Genomic DNA, 20,144 nt, shown 5'->3' with positions numbered 1-20,144 from the left:
AGCATAAGCTGACTGAAGCACTGAATGCGTTTGTGTATTGGACAGCAGCTGTGTGAAGACACTCATACATGTCGTTCTATGATATGTTGACATCTGCCTCGAAGGTGTCAAACTGAGAAGGCCTGTAGTCCTAGAATCAGCCTAGTTTACTCTAAGCTGCCTCTGGTATCAGTGGTTGTGGGTTGGTGCCATCCCATTCAGGACTGGCTCCCGCTCTGTATCTGATGCTGTCAGGTTTGCCATTGGCTCCTCACATACAGTACTTGCAATGTCTGAACATTAAAAGATGAGAAAGATTTAGACGAGAACAGGCCATTCAGCCCAACAAAGCTCGCCAGTCCTATCCACTTAATTCTTCCAAAATAACATCAAGTTGAGTTTTGAAGGTCCGTAAAGTCCTACTGTCTAGCACACTACTTGGTCACTTATTCCATGTGTCTGTGGTTCTCTGTGTAAAGAAAAACTTCCTAATGTTTTGTAAAATTTACCCTTAACAAGTTTCCAACTGTGTCCCTGTGTTCTTGATAAACTCATTTTAAAGTCACCGTCTTGATCCACTGGGCTAATTCCCTTCATTAATTTGAAACAACTCAGTCATGTCTCCTTGTACTTAAACTGTAAAGGCCTGTAATCCTGGAATCAGCCTAGTATAGATGTGAACTCTAAGCTTGTTCGAAAATAATCATGAGGCTTTGTAAATGTTATAGAAGACCAAACACTTTGGAATGTACATCTAAATCTACTGGTCAGTCTATGCTTCCATCTTCACTTATGGTCTTGAACTCTGGGACCAAAACATTGAGATCACGAGTACAAGATGAAGTTCCTGTGCAAGGTTGCTGGTCTCACTCTCCATGATAAATGACGAAATACAAGAAGACCCTGGTGCTTCTCAGGATTTGGACATGTAGTTAAGAAATCCCCCCAACCAGTGGGGCCTATTGGGCTGAACCGGTCAAATCTATATAAGTTACTGGCCCTCTAACTTTGTGAGCTGGGTGGGCCTCATATTACACAGCCACAGGCTCTGTCACTCTCTCCCCTGACCAATCCCATACACGCTCCCAAATGTTTGCTGGTGAGAAGTCACTCATGGCTTCGCCCCTCAATTTCACATCCTCACATGGAGAACCTGAATAGCAATGAGCAAAGGAATCAAATTACATTTGTGAAACTGCAATTAAAAAAATAATTTTAAGACTTTTTCTGTTTTTTGGGGGATCATAAAGCATGGAATATTGCTCCCTAAAGCCCTGGTCACACCTCTGTGTTTATCTCCATTTCATTGGCAGCTACACAAGTAATCGACTGCAACTCCGTCAAATCAATCCTATTTTATCACCCTCATTCACGTCACCGCAGAAGAATGCAGTGCTTTATTTTAAAAATATGGCAAGCTACATAATTTCCACAAAAAGCACACCAAGCCATGTATTACTGGTGCCTGTACACCTGGGAACCTTCCTGGCCCTGGTGAGGTAAGTAATTCCATCCTGGGACGAGAGGGGGTGCTGACACTAAAAGTATCACCTGTTTCCCCCGTAGCATTGAAGGAAGATGAATAGCTCCTCCCCGTGCCATGTAGAAGTCTCCACCCCTTTTGGAGCTAGTGCTATAAAAACCAAGCAACCAGGGACCCAAGCAGCAGACCGGGACTGATGGAAGAGGTGGACAGGACATGTGAATCCCAAGCCACAAGATTCTGTAACTAAACACAGCCATAGTTTTGTGTTCATTTGGCAGCTATGCGGCTGTATTTCTGTTAATATTAAATGGGGTCACCCAACTGGTGCTCTGACGTTTAGCCTGCCTATGACAATCTGTTTCCAGCCACAATAAACTGTGTTTTCTGCACACTTTGCCACTCTGCAGGGAAAGTGAACAAATGGAACATGCACCCAGCACCTAGTGTCTCTTGATTTCTGCAGATAAGGGTGACGATATCCACGCTCCAAGTGTTGCTCCTGTCTCCAACACATCTTAAGGATTGTGACTGCCAAGAATGTCATCATAATTGGCAAAGCGGGCATCACACTACTAGAACAACCACAACGCGGGCTTAGCAGCCCAACTGCATATCTACACAAGACAGAAAATGAGTCAGAGAGAACTAAAACACTAACTGACAGGCAGGTAATACAGAAATAGCACAGGAAGACGAACGCTCCCAGACAAGGAATGGCATGAATTTCATTATTTGAGAAATACCATTTTTTTGACAAAAACTTTTTTGCAAAACAAAACTCTGCATATTTCATATCACATGAATTGTTTCACTAATTGCTTGATTGGAAATTTCTTACCGACTTGGAGGGTTTGGTTTGCAGCCATCTTGTCTTTATGCAGACGTGAAAGAGACGGAGGCAGAGTCCTGAGCGACTGCTCACTGGGACCAAATTGTTTATCCTTTAAGTTATTAAAGTTTAAATTAGACGAAGCACATTCTCCTAAAAACATAAATCAACAGAAACAGTGCAAAACAATCAAACTATGATTGTATGTTATAATAAGCTATTTTTTAAACTTTTTTTGGCTTCCTCACGAAATATGATTACATGTTTATGAGGAATATTGGGTTTTGGACCTCGAGAAATATAATTTCCATGTCTATTTCTTGCTTTATTCAATATTTAATAAGTAGGACTTACTGTAGTGTCATTTTTAATCAATATATATATTGTGGAACACAGCCTGGACACAGACAGGCAGACATCTTTTAAGCACCACAACACGTTTATTTACAAGGTGAAGCACACAACCACAAAACACCCCCAAAGTCCAGGCCTCACAACGCCTCTCTTTCTCTGGTCCGCCTCCACTCCTCTCCTCCCGAGCTCCGTCTTGCTTTCTTCCCGACTCCAGCCATCGAATGGAGGGAGGCGGCCCCTTTTAAACACACCCAGACGTGCTCCAGGTGCCTCCCGATTAGCTTCCGCCGGCAATCCCAAGTGTGGCGGAAGTACCGGCTGCGTACCCGGAAGCACTCCAGGTGTCCCTGGTCTTCTTCCCCCCCAGCACTTCTGGATGTGGCAGAAGTGCTGAGGGCCAGGGCTCCTCAGGCTTTGGCCACAGGCCCCTATAGGGATGAGCTTCTCAGCTCTGATCCCGTGGTCCCCATATCCACCAGGGCAGTCACCCCCTTGTAGTCTGGAGGAGGCGTAAGCCCTCGCCACTATATATATATATATATTGTGACAGATTAGGGTTTTCTAGCAGCCTTGTACCCTCAGACCACACATCAGATACCAGATAAAAGTCCAAATAATTGATTTATTATAATAATAAGTGCACAAAGCACCCTCCACTCCCAAATACTCCAATAATTAAATACACAATAATCCAATCCTCCAAACTCCTAGACGCTTAGCCAGCCTGCCTCCCAACTTAGCTCAGTGTCTGGGCTTTCCCAGAGTCCTTTAATACCCCATGACCCGGAGGTGTTCCTGCCCTACAGTCCACAAGTCCTTACCACTTCCGGGTCAGGGTAAAAGTCTTTCTCTTCAACGTGGAAGTACGTCATTCCTCCCGTTCACGTGACCAGGACGCACTTTCAGGTTATTGGGCACATAAGAGTCTACGAGCCTCGCTACAGCGACTCCTTGTGGTCCCCAAGGTATCCAGCAGGGCTGTGTATAAAAACTACAAAGTCCATGAGGCCCTGCTGGAACTCGGGGCACGTCCATGGTGTCCGGAGAGCTCCTCCTGGCGGCCTGGGGGTGAGGGCCGGCAACTCTTGCCGGACATCCATCACAATATATAAGTCAGGCATCACCGTTTTCTAGCGTTCCTTCTCAGAATTGCTCGAGAGTACGTGATGTGTGATGTTATCTGGAGCTCTGGGTAGCACTTTCTATTCTGGAACATTCAACATTAGCATTCCTGTGTGGTAAGTGTTGCTTTATTCTATTGTTTCTTTTCCTCTTTACAGACAAATATTTTTCTAGTTTTGTAGACTTTGCTTTTGGTTTGCTTTCAAAATTTGACGCCTGACCGTCAGTCTTTTCTGGCTACGACTGTTGCCTGTTTTTTCGACCACATCTCATCTCTTATTCATGTTCTTTTAAAATCTCTGCTGTCTTGTTCAGAGTCTGTGCAATCATGTGATTTTCAGTTACTAACAAGACTGACAATGTAGACATGGTGTAATATTCAGGTGTGTTTGGCGACTGACTGATTTGAAATTTGGAGCATTTCACGTTTTTAATTTACTGCATCCAAGAGGAAGTTGTTATGTTTTTAGAAATGAAAGTTTTGTAACAATGAGTCATATTCAAAAGTAACAGCGATAACAAAAGGCAATTCCATATGTAAACACAGCTCAGAAACTGCCCTGGTCAAAATCACAAATGATCTTCTCCAGGCAGCTGACATGGGACTTTTATCAATTGTTGTACTTCTTGAACTCAGCTCCGCATTTGACACCATATCTTATCAGATACTTTTGAAATGACTAGCTAGTTTTGGAGTGTGTGGCCTTGATCTCCAGTGGTTTTCTTCCTACCTCACTGATAGGATGCAATTTGTTTGAGTAAAGAGTTTTAAGTCTGAGAATCCAGTCGTTACTCAGGGAGTTCCACAGGGTTCTGTTTTGGGGCTGCTTCTTTTTCTCATTTATGTCTTCCCAATAGGTCATATCTTTTGACACCATGGTATTAAATTTCATTGTTACGCTGATGACATACAGCTAGATCTAACTACTAAATCCACTTCAGGTTTCCCTCCAAATACTCTTATGGCATATCTCCAAGAGATAAAGACATGGATGACTCACAATTTTCTCCAATTAAATAGCAATAAAACTGAGGTGCTCCTCTTTGGTTCTAAATCTATACTTGTTAAGGTTAATCATCCTTCCATTTTAATTAACAATATTAACACAAACATTTCTTCCCAGGTTATTCTAGACAGTAACCTCTCCTTTTCTTCCTATATAAGTAATGTTTCTCGGACTGCCTTCTTCCATCTCCAAAACATTTCTAGACTTCGTCCTGTTCTTACACAGCTCAGTACTGAAGTATTGGTTATTGGCGTAGTCACCTCATGCATTGATTGATGTAATGCTATTCTCTCTGGCCCTGGGGTTTGTTTCCTGCCTTGTGCCCTGTGTTGGCTGGGATTGGCTCCAGCAAACCCCTGTGGTTAGGATATAGCGGGTTGGATAATGGATGGATGGATATTCTATCTGCCATCCCACAAAAACGTATCCATCGCTTACAACTTCTTCAAAATTCTGCTGCCAGGATAATAACCTGCTGTTCTAAATCCACTGAACATATTACACTGATTCTCTCTCAACTTCACTGGCTCCCTGTTAACTACAGAATACAATACTAAATACCGCTCTTAACATTTAAAGCTCTCCACAAACTCCCTCGTCCCTAAACCTCACTGATCTCCTCCAGACTTGCACTCCTCTCACTCACTCAGATCCTCATCTGCAGCTCTACTTTCTGTCCGACACGTCAAACTCTGTTCTATGGGAGCTCGAGCGTCCTCTCGTTGTGCTCCTCAACTCTGGAATTCTCTTCCCTCTCAAATCCGTCAACTCGACTCAATAACACATTTTAAAACTGCCATCAAACTGGCAAACCAATTGTGAATTTAACACTGTTACTGCCTGCTATTACCTTTGTACCTTATTGCTATTTGATTTTACTGCCTTCTTTGTTTTTATATCTCATTACTGTTGCTTAATTTAATTGTAAGGTGAACTTGAGTGTTAAGACATTTTAAATAAAACGTATTATTATTATTTTTATTATATGTTAGTTAAATGACATAAAATATGTGTTTTTAACAGCACTAAGAGTTAAAAACAGACCACATTGAAAGTCAACTGATGTGAAAATGGCGTTGACTGATGTGTATTAGTGACGGAGGGTCTGTGACTAACTGTTGTTAAATTTTCCTAAACATAATATTTTTTAAGTATATCAAATAGAGTAGTATTCAATAATTAGCAATTGAATATCTATTAATGAAAAATAAGTAATAAATCAGTTTCAATATTACCTCATACAGCATGAGTTGGCAAGTGTGGCTGGGGAAGGGGACATGTGGGCCTCATTGCTTCTCCACGACCTGGCTTCAGATACGCGGTGGACAATTAATGAATAAATGATTATTTTTCATTTTTTTATGTAATTTCTCTTATGTTTGTCTATGATTTTGTAATTGTGTTTGGCCCACCTTGATGGAAACCACTCTTGAGCCCTCCTTATGGCTATTTAAGTTTGCTGAGGTGAGGCTCAGGAGTAGGAAATCATTGCATTTCTGCTGGATTCTCTAGTTTTTGATTACTTTCTCCTCTTGTTCTTGGATTTTCCATTCGGAATGTATTTTTTGGAATTTTTCTCTTAAGATTCACTCCTTTTTTGCATGTTGCTGTATTCTTTGATTTTGTTAAATAAAATCTTTTGTGCACAAGCTTGGGGTTTATGGTCATCCTCCTCCTTGGTGGGCTTCTCACTACATTTTGAAATATCTGTTTATATTTGTTATATCTCTTTATATTTTGAAACTGATAATCCAGTTTTCCCCACTGTGGGCCTGTAGGCAGAATCTTGGTGTAGAGAGAGTCTCTTCTGGGCTAACCAGTGAAAATCCTGGCCTCCCGTACGGTTAGTTTTGGAGGTCTCACACCATTTTCGTTAGATTGAAACAACATGCCCATCACCTGGCCGTCACTTTTGAGATTTCCTGAGTTTTAATGACCATAACATGTTGTAACTGCACATGACCTACATACTTTAGGCAGACACTTTCCGGATATCTCTGTACTGCTTGCACAACAGATCTGAGAAAGAGAGAGAATGGATTCAGGAAATGACACAGACAGATCTGAAATTAAGTAGGGTTTGTAAACGGGAAGACTAAATTTAAATAAGCAAAGATCATGACATGCAGCCAGAATCCTTGTCAAAGGACAGAGCAGTAAGTTGTGAGCCTCAGCAAAAAAAATGGGATATGTGATTCATAGACAGAGGGTACTCAGACTCCGAAATAAACAATAAGGAAGATGCTAAAGGCTATTCATTTGTGAATCCTAATCTTGGACGACAAGGAAGTGTAAGACGCTGATCTTTGGCGTCACACATCACACACTCCTGGTCATCAAGCCTAGCAATGGCATAGCGGCCGTTATCCAAACTAACCCAAAATGGAGGCACTCATAAGTAAAACAACACAGAGCAGTGGAAGAACGTGACTCATACATGGAAGCAAAACATCCATAATTATCAGTAGTTTCCTTGACCTTCAAAATACCAGGGACTGTACAGGGTGGTCCAGATCTAATTATGCAGACCCAGATCATCTGGATGACTTTCGTTTATGTGGGGACGATTCCAGTTCGGCACAAAGACGATTCTTCATGTCGTCAGTTCGCATACTTCTCGATAGTCCGGGATTTTTTTCGGGTGATTTTCTATGTAATAAACTTAATAAGTTATAGCGTAATGAAAATTGCACAATTAGATCTGGACCACTCTATATGTAAATCATTTTTAAAGATCAAGGAACAAATAGTAGAAAGAAAATTAATAAATAAATAAAAATCTTAAGCCTGATCCCGACAGGCTTCCTCTGATCTCAAAATTCAAAACCCAAATAAACATCCATTTGATTACCAGGTTGCTATTCTCATCTTTTACTCTATCATGGGCTGTACACAATAGCTGCCAACTTTTTATTTGTTTAAACCCACTCACCATCCAAGTCACTCTCCACAAACCTTTTCTTCTGACGTCATGTGCAAATGCAATCTGTTACTCCACTGAGCTTCAGGAGACCCCAGTCATGTTGGGACTGGCCAGTCAAGCTATGCTTCTGAAGTTTTTGGGGTGAACAATTCGGACCCCACCTGGCCTACTTAATGCTAAACCACAGGTTTGTTTTTTTTCCCTCACTCAGAGTGGATGGTCAAAGAGTCTGCTAAGTCACTGAGATAAGAAATGTGTTCCGTGTAAAACATAAAATAACTGATAGCATTAACAGTGACCCCCTGCAATACGACACCCCCACACCATCACTGGTGCAGCCACTGAAGCACTTAAAGAGCAGAACTTGCAAGATCTGCACCTGTGCAAAGGTCTGGAGAGAAAGGAGCGAAGTTCAAGGGCCTGACCAAGCTACCCGGAAACAGTCTAGCAACACTGGGCCAAAAGACAATATCACATAGTCCAAAAAGACATTTTCCTATTTTTTTTTTTTTGCTTACATAAGAAATTGCATCGAGCAAATAAAGAAAAATTGGAAATGTTTGATTATGATGACTGAGACGAGTTTGCCATAAACAGTGTAACAACTGGCTATTGACTTCCGCCACACCAGACAGCCAATAAATCCGGTCACTGTTCAGGAAGAGGATGTAGAGGTGGTGAACTCCTACATGTACTTAGGGGTCCATATCAGTGACAGGTTGGAAGGGTCTCAGAATAAAGAGGAATTATAGAAGAAATGGCACAGCAGGCTCTTCTTCCTTAAAAGACTGAGATCCTTTAGTATGGGAAGTGACATCCTTCACATCTTCTACAACTCTGTGATGGTCAGTGTGATCTTCAACACTGTGGTGTGCTGGGCTCGTAACATCATATCAAGGAGAGGCCCACCGAATCAGCAGGATAATTAAAAAGGCAGGCACCTTTAAGGGACACACTCTGGACCCCCTGGAGGTCGTAGAAAAGAAGAGAATGAAAACAAAACTGAGTGTCATTATGAACAAAGCTGCACATCCTCCATCTGACACAACACTGAGGACTTTCAGCTGAATTATTTAGTAGAAGTGAGTCAAGAAACACAGTGGGGGGGCTCCTTCATACCAACAAGCAATACGATTGCATAATGCCTCAATGTGACTGGGATTCACAAGTCAGAAGTTTTCTTTCCTTTTAATTTTCTTCCATTTTAGTCACTCTGGTGTGTATTCATCTATCAGTCTATCATACAGTGCCTCTCATATCTATCTATCATATAGTGTCTTTCTATCTATTTATCTATCTATCATATAGTGTCTTTCTATCTATTATACTGTATAGTGCCCTTCTATCTATCTATCTATCTATCATACAGTGCCTCTCATATCTATTATATAGTGTCTTTCATGTCTATCTATCTATCATCTATCTATATTATATAGCCTTTCATGTCTATCTATTTATCATATTAATATAGTGCCTTACATCATCTATCTATCTATCATACAGTGCCTTACATATCTATCTATCATATAGTGCCTTTCATATCTATCTATCTATCATACAGTGCCTTACATATCTATCTATTATATAGTGCCTTACATATCTATCTATCTATCATACAGTGCCTTACATATCTATCTATTATATAGTGCCTTTCTATCTGTTATACTGTATAGTGCCCTACTATATCTATCTATCTATACAGTGCCTTACATATCTATCTATTATATAGTGCCTTACATATCTATCTATCTATCTATCATACAGTGCCTTTCATATCTATCTGTTATATAGTGTCTTTTCTATCTGTTATACTGTCGAGTGCTTTTCTTTCTATCTATTATAATGTGCATTTTATATCTATGTATCACTTGTATAGTGCCTTTCATATCTATCTTTCTATGTATTTATTTAAAGAGCTTATGTAAAAAAAGCCAAACATGCCCCTGAGGATAAACAAAGTTCTATTTATTCGTGTAAAAAAATCAAAACAGATTGTGTTTATTATACTTCACTGAAGATGACGTAAATTTTATATAAAGAGAGAGAGAGAGAGTAAGAGAGAGAGATGGTACCAAACCATCCTCCAAGAGCAACTTCTCCCAACCATCCAAGAACAGTTTGGTGAACCACAATGCCTTTTCCAGCATGATGGAGCACCCAGCCATAGGGCAAAAATGATAAGTAATCGGCTCGGGAAACACATTTTGGGCCCACAGCCAGGACACTCCTCAGACCTTAATGTAATTGAGAACTTGTGGTCAGTCCTCAAGAAGTGGGTGAACAAAAAAAAAAACACCAATTCTGATAAACGTCAAGCATTGATTACACAAGAATGGGCTGCCATCAATCAGGATTTGGCCCAGAAGTTGATTGCCAACCTGCCACGGCAAATTGCAGAGGTCTTGAACAAGAAAGAAGGGCCAACACTGCAAATATTGACTCTTTGCGTAAACTTCATTTAATTGTCAATAAAAGCCTTTGAAACTTCTGAAATGCTTGGAATTCTACTTCAGTACACCAACACTTGTGTCATTTTCAAACCTTTTGGCCACGACTGTATACCTGATTGGTCTCTTTTATGAATTTATAATTGTTTGGTCTGTGTAACGAGTAACATGGACTTACTATTTAATTGTAATGAAGTAAAAAATATACTATTAGATCTAAAAATGAAGAAGGGTTAAAAGTAAAAGTACTCAAGTAAAGTACAAATAGCTTAAAACATACGTAAAGTAACAAAGTAATGGTACTTCATTATTTTCCACCTCTGATATCTGATAGTTTTCTCTGTGGTGCTCTTAAACTCCATCATTGGCCAATATTCACCCCAGGGTTGTGCCCACCGATCCCATGATGGACCCCCAGCCCTCAGTGATGCTACAATGGACCAAGTGAGGTCTCATTTGTTATAATTATCATGTATTCAGCTTGCTTGAGCAATTTACTAAATAAAGCTTTTATGACTGATGCGTATGGTTTTGTTCCATTTATTCCATCACAGTTTGATCACATTTTGTATGAACAAGCAGACAGCATCAGAACCAACACTGAATGGATGCCAGCCCCTCACAGAGCACCACTCTACTTATTCCACGTCATTGTAGAGCGTCACCTGCAAAATTAATTCTCAGGCCAAGAACAAACCATAAAGCATCCAGAAGTTATTATTCATCCATCGGTCCATATTGTGCCAGACACATTCTCCAGGATAATCTGTTCAACTGCAGCATGTGGAACACCCATCTTACTTTTTTAGCTGAAGCAGACCCTCCTGAACTGTCTGCTGGCCGAGGGGATGTGGTCACCCACTAGCACAGGGTTAACTTGCGTCGAGGGATGCACGTGTGTCAAAGAAACTGTAGCAATGGTTCATAGCAGTGGGCACAGAAGACAAAGCCTAAACTGAACCCGCTAAACCCTGAACAAAGACAAAAGAGGGATTGGTGGGATGTAGTCAGCAGGAAACACAATGCCACCAAAAGCAAGACAATAAACGAAGTCGAGAGAGGAGCTAAGAGTTGATGATCACACTACGTTACTCACTGAGGACTCTCACGCGCACTTGGACGAGGTTAGACTCTGCCGCTGCACTGAGTTTAGTGTAGGGTTATAAAGCATGACATGGCATGTGGTACCTTCTAGGTGACAACCGCTGGCAACAGTGCCACGCATCTTAGCAACACAGTAACAAAATGGCAATGTGACACACTCAAAATTGAATGATAAAAGAAATTCCACTGGTTCATAACTTCATCATTAATACAAAGCACTGATGAATTAGTAGTCCTAAAGTTAAAAGTTTTTCAAAGACCCACAATAAAGCAACAAGAAAAATGTATTTAAAAAATTGAAGAATTTTAACAGGGTGTTAAAATTTGTAACAGTCCGTCTATTTAACCAACATCCTTAATTAGGTGGCTCTGAGGCTAGGGATCTGCAATCAGAAGGTTGCCGGTTCGAATCCCATAAACGCTAGAAGTGATTTCACTCCATTGGGCCCTTGAGTAAGGCCTTTAACCTGCAGTTGCTCCATCCTGTTTAGGACGTTAACCTTCATCCAGCCCTGCAAGCAGGGCCTCCAACATAAAGGGAAAACTTGGCAGTTGGTGGCAGGATTGGCACTCCGGCCACCATGAAAACCTCCCACTGTTCCACTCCATAAAAATTTGTGTGATGCTGAGGTGTCACCCATTGTATAATTGTCTTTGGGCCCTAGTTTGGGATCCTGAGGGGGTTTGTCATGTGGTGGGTGCAGCAACGTGCTGTAGCAGTGCGTGCTCTCAACCTCCCCTTCTCCTTAAGTAGACCATAAGAACAATTTGGACAAGAACAGGCCACACAGCCTAACAAAAGTGACGATCTGATTCATCAAATTTCTTGAAAATATCATCAAGGAGAGATCTAAAGGTTCCTGCCACACTACTTGATCATTTATTTCATATGTCTTTGGTTCTTTATGAGCAGGAAAACCTTCTAATAAAAACATTCTAAACCAATTTTAGGATCACGTGGAGTGAAAGCCTATTCTGCAGTATCTTGGGCGGGCAAGAATAAACCATGGACAGGATGCCAGTTTTTACATGTCTACCATCCTATTAGTATCCATTCTTTCATTTATTTTCTTAACCCAGAGTGAGGGTAGGTTTGAGTCCACACCAGCTGGACCACCCATCAGAGGTCGCATTTGTAGACCTAAGAGGTGTACAGACTTCAGATTCAGAATTAATTCCAAGAAGACACAGGGACAGAGTGAAAGGCCCACAGAGCCGGCGACCCCAGCACTCCGAGGACGGCCAAAGTGTTCAACGGTGACAATAAAGTCTGTTGGTCTCCTGAGCCATGGATCACTAAATCAGCTCATGTGGTTTGGTAGCCCTCATCTTTGCTCTCACTTTGCTTTGTTTGTTTGCCTGGCTGCTTCTACTAAAGCACTTGATGACCAAAACATAATAAATGGAGTGCTCGGCACGAATTAATAGGTTAACTTATGAGGTAACATAGTTTAAGACCGCAGGCCAGTAAGGTTGATAAATGTCTTTAAAGTGTAGGGAATGTTTAACACATGAAAAACATTATATTCACTTATTTATGTTGTAAGTATTAACCTCCTTAGTATTACATCCTTTCTCAAAAAGATATGTAAAAAGTATTGCATATTCTTGACTTGAAAAATAAAATTTTTATTAAATCTCACCTTTCTACTGTAAAATGTGAAAAACACTAAAAGTATAAAGTCAGTATTGTAGAAAATATAATAATAATAATATTATTATTATAATATAAAGAGCACACTGCACATGTGTGAGTGACGTGAGTGTCACTTTTGGATTCCCAGAATCACTTTCGATTTCACTGACTGTTTCAATTTCACTGCCTGAAGGCAAAGTCACGTCATCATCATTGCTTCTTATGAGATGCCATTATGAGGCTAGGAGAAGACGCATCTACACCTTTGCCTAGGTAACTCTCAGGTCTGACACTTACACAAGACACGCCTATACTGTTGCCCATAATAACATTCAGGACTAACGCTGTTGGCACATTTACAGCCCGAGTAAACCTCGGTCTTGCATGAGACGCGACAATACCGCTGCCTGAGTGACACTTGGAACTAATGCTTTTAGTACTATTTTTACAGCCCAAGTGATGCTCGGGTCTAATGCTAAGCTGGTTATTACACTTTGGCTGGCCTCAGTTAGTACTGCAGCCTGACAACTTGCAATGCCCTGGACTAGATACCATGCCTGTCGGGTTTGCATGTTCTCCCTCTGTGCTTGTCAGTTTCCTGCTGGACATCCTAAAGAGGTGGAGGTTTGGTCGATGGGTAGCATGAAATGGCCCAGTTTGGGTGTGTAAGTGTGCCCTGATGGCCTACCATTCGGAGTTTGCTTTTGTTCTGCACCTTATGATTCTAAACTATGACACTAAAAATGGAGGTTAGTGGATATAATAACAGAGTCATAGTGAAAAATGCAGAAGTCTCACAGGTGTCAAAAGACCAGGATTCAACCTCTAATTAAATCACTTCCTTAACATACATTTCCACGTCGGATAGATCCCATATCGGAAAGATGTACACTTAAGGCAAATTGGTGGTCATAAGTACACTCAGTTTTGGGTGTGATCATGAGTGTGCCCTGTGACAGTCTGGCACGTGTTGTCACTAAGCTCTACTTCCTTGCAATACTGTAATGTTAGGAAGAGCCTTTTCCAGTTCATCAGAACTTAATGTAGAGGAATTTGACTTGGTAGATTTGGAGCTGCCTATAACAGAACACAACATTACATACAAATAACATTAATAGCATAAGTTAAAAAGAAAAACTTCAAACAAAGTTGCAGAATAGAACAATTATAGAGGAGATGTGCAAATGATGATGTGCAAGTGAAAGTGTGAGAGTATAGTGTGTATGCACCGGGAGTTTGTGGAATAAGTGACAAGCAGGGTGAGATGAGTGCATAGTGATCCTTTTGACATGGTTAGTGACACGAGATGCATACAGGTCTGCCACTGATGGAATAACAGAAGTTTTTTCAATTTAACAGTGAATCACGTACTTGAGGACCCCAGTGGAAATGGAGGGAAAGCACATCTAGAACTGAAGCCTGGAAGCTCTTCTTTACACAAAGAATTGTGGGAGTCTGGAACAAATGACCGAGACATGGAGGTGAAGCAGAAATCTTGAGAACCTTTCAGAAGAATCTGGAGGAGATATCAGGACAGCTTAGCTATTAGCTAAACAAACGGACTTGATGGACTCTCTTTTGTCAAATTTTTCATGTTATAATGAACATATTATTTAAAGTTTTATGCTGATGTTTTTGTGCTTTACTGACTTTAGATAGAGTCACAGCAGATGGACGTTACGCTCGGACTATATAATGCACATGTGAGGACACATCTGCACTATTGTGTGCAGTTCTGGTCAACATAATACAAAAAAGACATAGCAGCACTTGAAGCAGTGCAGAGGAGAACAATGAGGAGCATCCCAGCACTTAAGGACGTGTCCTCCTGTGACAGATTCAGAGTTAAGCCTGTTTAGTCTCAAGCAGAGGAGACCTCATGTGTGGGGACTTCATTCAGGCCTTCAAAATCCTCAAAGTAGATGCAGCAGAATTCTTATTGGTGAATCATTGCAGAAATTAAGGGGAAGTACATTTATTACTGAAGCCAGGAAGCACTTCTTTACGCAAAGAGTTGTAGGAATCTGGAACAAATGACCGAGCTATGGAGTTGAAGCAGAAGCCTTAAGAAGAATCTGGATGAGATATTGAGACAGCTTAGCTATTAGCTAAACCAATAACCCTGAAGGGTTGAATGGTCTCCTCTCATTTGTCAAACTTACCTTATATACGCACGTTTACGTTCTCCCATGGATAAGTCAGGGCTTGACTTTACCGTATAATTTCAGATATTTTATGTCAGTCGTATAAGTCGAATGCAGAAAACTCACGTTATTGGTCCAAGAGAATATGATATGCTAACGACCACCTGAGACAGTAACCACGGAGCACACTGCCTTTTTTTTTTTAACTATGTATTATATCTACGTGACCACACCATAATACCCAAACTTTTCCGAAGTGACGTTTGCACTGTTTTGTGTTTTTTTGTATCTCACACCCTCATACACCTTTATCGTAAGAGCATCCCTTATCTATGATGGAGTGTTCGATCAGAAGAAAATACGAAGCTGGTTTTAAATTAAAAGTCATTGAAGTGGCGAAAAAAATTGGTAACTGTGCTGCTGCTGCAAAATTCAATGCCTCTGAGAAACGAGTGCGAGATTGGAGGAGGCAAGAAGATGTAAGTAAAAAAAAAAAAAATTTAAGTGTCGAATTTTTGAACGGGCTTTTAAGTCGGGGTCTGATTTTATGATCGATTTTTCAGACTTCAAGACCCGACTTATATGTGAGTATATACGATAAACGCTACCGCCTCACAACTTTAGAGAGATGGTTTTAAATGTCACCCAGGCCAATGCCACATCCCAAACACATATTAGGTTTATCAAGGCCTTAGGTTTGTTTGAGGTGTGTGTGTTCCCCTTACAATAGACTGGCATCCTTACCCAGGCTTATCCATCTCACAGCCAGCACACAATACCCTAATGAAATGTAAGAGTTCAGTAAATGGATGGACACATTTCCCTATAACTGTAATTTCATTGCCGTCCACTTAGATGAACTGGCATCCCACTTACAGTCGGCTGGCACCTAATGCTATGGACGGACAGTTTTTATTTCTGCACATTACTAATTCTTTTACTTTTCCTAGTCCAGAGTCATTGTTTCCTGATGTCTGAAGTTATAACTCCTTGATCATATCAGGTTCCAAACACGTTTACACTATTTTTTTGGTCTAAATTATTTTAAATAATAATACTAGCACATTCGTACAATGGGTGACACCTCAGCACCACACTAATTTTTATGGAGTGGAACAGTAGGAGGTTTTCATGGTGGCTGGAGTGCCAATCCTGCCACCAAGTGCCCCATCTGTTATTGACTTGTACCTTGTACTCAACCTCCGTGTACTTTCTATTAAGTGGTTAAGACTTTGGACTTCAAACCCTGAGGCTGTCATTTCAAATCCCCCCACTGCTGACACTTTGAGACCCTGAGAAAGTCACTTCACCTGTCGGTCCAATTGGAGAACCAAAAGAAATGTCACCAATCGTATCAGAAACGTTGTAAGTCACCTCAGAGAAAGGCGTCAGTCAAATAAGTAAATGGAAACACAATAAGGTTCACAACATGGGGGGCCATTGTTTTTACTTCTCTGTAGTTCTGCTTATTTGATTTTATGCAATATGACTGGCATCTCATCCCTGGTTAGTTGGTACCAAATGCCCCTTGTTGCCAGCATTACCTCAATATTTGCCAATACGGTTAGAGAGCTTTTATTTCTTTTGTTTTCTGTGATTACTTTTCCTCATCTTGTGCCCAGTGTCTAAAACTGCCAGTATCGTTTTAAAAATGTGTTTAATCACATCGGGTTCAAAACATGGATGGACACGATCTCAACTAAATTATTTTAAATTCGAGCACTGGGAGAAACTGATGTCCATCTGCTCTGGACTGGTATCTGGGTCTGACCCTCCCCAAGTATAGTCTCTATTAATACAATAATATGGTTGGACACAGTTTTTACTTCTTTGCATTTCTTTTTATTTTATTGTTATATTATTATGACTGGCTGGCGTTCCATCCGCGGTCAGTCAGTTTGCACCTTATGGCCGATGCTGCCAGTTTTCCCTTAAATGACTCTCTACAGACGGGCACAGCTGTTATTTGCATGCATTTCTCATTGTTTTTTTTTTCTAGTCAACAGTCGGCTTGTGCCCCAATGTCAGATGCTGCCAGTAAAGTTTTAAATAACTCTGATCATATTGGGCTCAAGACATGGATTTGCACAGATTTTGACAAAACTATATGAATTTTGAGGGGTGGGACAGACTGACATGCATTCTGTTGCTGATTTGTGCCTTGATTTTGACAAATCTGTCCCCTCCCCACCCCGGGTGTAGTCTCTAATAAAACAACATGGGTGGGCACAGTTTTAACTTCCCTGTATTCCTGGTACATAATGCCCAGTGCTGCAAGTATTATCTCACTATGCATGACTGACGTCTAACCCAGGGTAGGTTGGCACCTTAAGCCCGATACTGCCTGTATTATCTCAGATTAACCGATAAGGTTCACAGTGTTGACAGACACAACTTTCATTTCAACACATTTCTAATTATTTTTCTAGTGTGGTGGATTGGTGTACTACCCGGAGTCAGTTGCCACCTAATGCCCAATGCTGCCAATATCATCTCAAATGATTGTATTCAGCTCAGTGTGTGGACAAGCACAGTTTTTATTGCCACACATTTCTAATTATTTTCCTAGTGTGGTGGCCCGAGATGCCACTTGGAGTTGGTTGGCACCTTATGCCCAATGATGCCAGTATTATCACCTATATACTGTAATTCTATCTATCTGAAATGGTTCAATCTATCTGTCTAGTGTGGTGCACTGGCGTCCCACCTGGGGTTGGTTGGCACCTTATGCCCAGTGCTGCCAGTATCATCTCAAATGACTGTATTCAATTCAGAGTGTGGAGAGACACAGTTTTTACTTCCATTCATTTCTAATTATTTTCCTAGTGTGGTGGCTGCCAGTGTGATGAACTGGCATTGCACAAATTAACTGGGTCTAGTGTGGTGCACTGGCACCTGGGGTTGGTTGGCACCTTATGCCCGATCTGGTATCATCTCAAATGACTGTATTCAGTTCTGCCAGTATTAGTCAGCATAGTTTCAGATGACCCGGATGCAGATTTCTTTCTGAATTAACTTTATTTTGGGCCCACTGATGTTCTGATGCCCCGTCCCAGTGCAGTCTACTCTTCAGGTTATGGAAGGACCCCCATGAGTGTATTTGATTTTGATCTCTCGGACCGCTGGCCCTCACTTCACCAGCTGGGGTCTGACGTGCTCCCGGTTGGAGCTACAAACACAGGTCATGTCTGCCCTTCACTCTATTTGGTTCTAAGCCAGTGGGCTCCATGACCGGATGGACGACTGCCAGCAGGGCTTTGTGTGACTGTCGTAGTAAGAAGGTGGCTACGTTACCTGCAACGGTCATTTTTGCTGAGCACCAATAGATAAAGCAAATCTACCTACCCAGGATTTTGACTGTTTGCTTGTGGTATCTTTCCCGGTTAGCAGCATGCGGACCCTGAACCTGAGTCTTGCTCCTCCACAGTTTCCAGCCTATGGATCCATACAAGAAAGTTAAGCAGGTCATGGGGATGATGAAGTAGAGAGTAGACATCCAAATCATGGTGTCGAGGAGCCCGGAGCTGAGGGCGTGCGCAGTGTACTTGCACTCTCTGTGTTCAGCATCTGGGTGAGTGCTATTTTCAAACTGAACTCCAAAAAGGAAAAGCATGGGAGCAGCAGAGGAGAGCGCCAAGGTCCACAGCAGTACTATGGCGTACTTCACTCGCCGCCTGGTTACAAATACTTTGGCCTTAAGAGGAAAGCAAATGGCCAGGTACCTCTCGATGCTCAGGGCCGTGATGTGCAGGATGGTGGCATACGTGCACCCCTCATTGATGTAATGGAAGAGTCGACAAATAACCTCGCCGAAAATCCAGGGGTAATACTTCCAGAGACGGTAGAGGTCAAAGGGGAGGCAGAGCAGGATGATCAGGTCAGAGACGGCCATGCTCGACAGGTAGAGGTTGGTGGTGGTCTTCATGTCCTTGTACCTCCGAATGATCAGAATCGTCATGGTGTTCCCGCAGACACCAACACAGAAGAGCAGAATGCAGATGATGGTGATGGGGATCAGTGCTGAAAGGGGGAACAAGGAGACCCAGCTGGCCATCTCCTGGTGTTCCTCCATGGCCTGAGGTTAGGTGGAGATCTGAAAGAAAAGGTTAGTTTTACGATTAAACCAAAACTGAAAAAAGTGCAAGAAGTACTGCATGAAATTTCATAAAAGAAGAGTACAGAAGAAATTACAGGGGTCACCTTTAATATCCTGTCTGGTCCAAGAATCACCCCTTCATTCGCAGCTGGCCGACACATCCATGCTTGTGAGCGGCCGGAGACTCTCTGCTGCTCTCCCCTCGTCTGCGGTGCCCGCCTGCGCGCTGCGAGATAACAAAAGACAGAGCTGCGCTTTCAAAAGCTCAGAGAGACCAGGCGTCCCTTTTGGAGGGGTGGGGGTGGAGGGAGGGGGGGCATAGAGGGTCTCCTTTCCAAAAGACGCTGCCGACTCATTAAACACTTACAGGAAACGGAGCGGAGCGGAGCTGTCTTAACTGTTCACAGCAGCAATTCATCTGCCGTGTGAAGGAAAGGAATTGGCACAAAGGGGCACTAATGAAGAGGGACGGCCTGGCGTGAACCAAGAGCTTACCTGAGGACCTGAGTGGGCAGCACGTTCAGCGGATGGCGAATTTGATCTGATTAACTTGTCAGGAGCTGTCAAGAAAAGATTTACTTCTAGGAAGAGCAACTGGAACTGAAATCAGAAATCTTTTAAAGCGCAGCGGCACTGAGCACAAAGCTGGAGCCAACTCTGGGTGGGATGCCAGTCCGTTGCAGGGCACACACACACATTTAATAAATCATTCATCCACTTACTGGACCTGCCACGTCCAGTATTAACATCCCAGGTAGACAGCACTGGGTGAGAAGCAGGAACCAACCCCTGGGTGGGCTTCAAGTCCCTTCTATTCTCTCGACCCCCTAATGAAAAAAGTCTGAATTAGTGTACAGTATGCCGGCCTAATTAGGGGAGTCTGCAGGAAATGTGCGGATTTACTTCATGAGGTGTACGTCAAGTCAATTAGAGCTTTATTGTCATCCTAACAATCTACTTACAGTACACAGTGGGACGAAAGAAAAAAAAAGAGAAAAAAGAAAAGAAAAAAAAATC

The 20,144-nt window shown here is 41.9% G+C and overlaps 1 protein-coding gene across 2 annotated transcripts in view; it reads right to left on the bottom strand.

Annotated features, from left to right (window-relative positions):
• mlnr (motilin receptor) overlaps nt 1-19,432 on the bottom strand; it is a 63,268-nt gene extending 43,836 nt beyond the window's left edge. For both annotated transcript variants that reach the window (XM_039746512.1, XM_039746511.1), the window contains exons 1-2: nt 19,232-19,432; nt 18,377-19,124 (exon numbers count right to left, since the gene is read on the bottom strand). In XM_039746512.1, the coding sequence (XP_039602446.1) occupies nt 18,377-19,103 (727 nt within the window). In that variant the 5' untranslated portion in view covers nt 19,104-19,124; nt 19,232-19,432. The remainder of the gene's footprint in view (nt 1-18,376; nt 19,125-19,231) is intronic.
• Nucleotides 19,433-20,144: the final 712 nt, after the last annotated feature.

The sequence above is a fragment of the Polypterus senegalus genome, chromosome 2, assembly GCF_016835505.1.
Source record: "Polypterus senegalus isolate Bchr_013 chromosome 2, ASM1683550v1, whole genome shotgun sequence".
Taxonomy (NCBI): Eukaryota; Metazoa; Chordata; class Cladistia; order Polypteriformes; family Polypteridae; genus Polypterus; species Polypterus senegalus.
The sequence above is the reverse complement of the archived record's forward strand: the minus strand, read 5'-3'. Positions and strand labels throughout refer to the sequence as shown.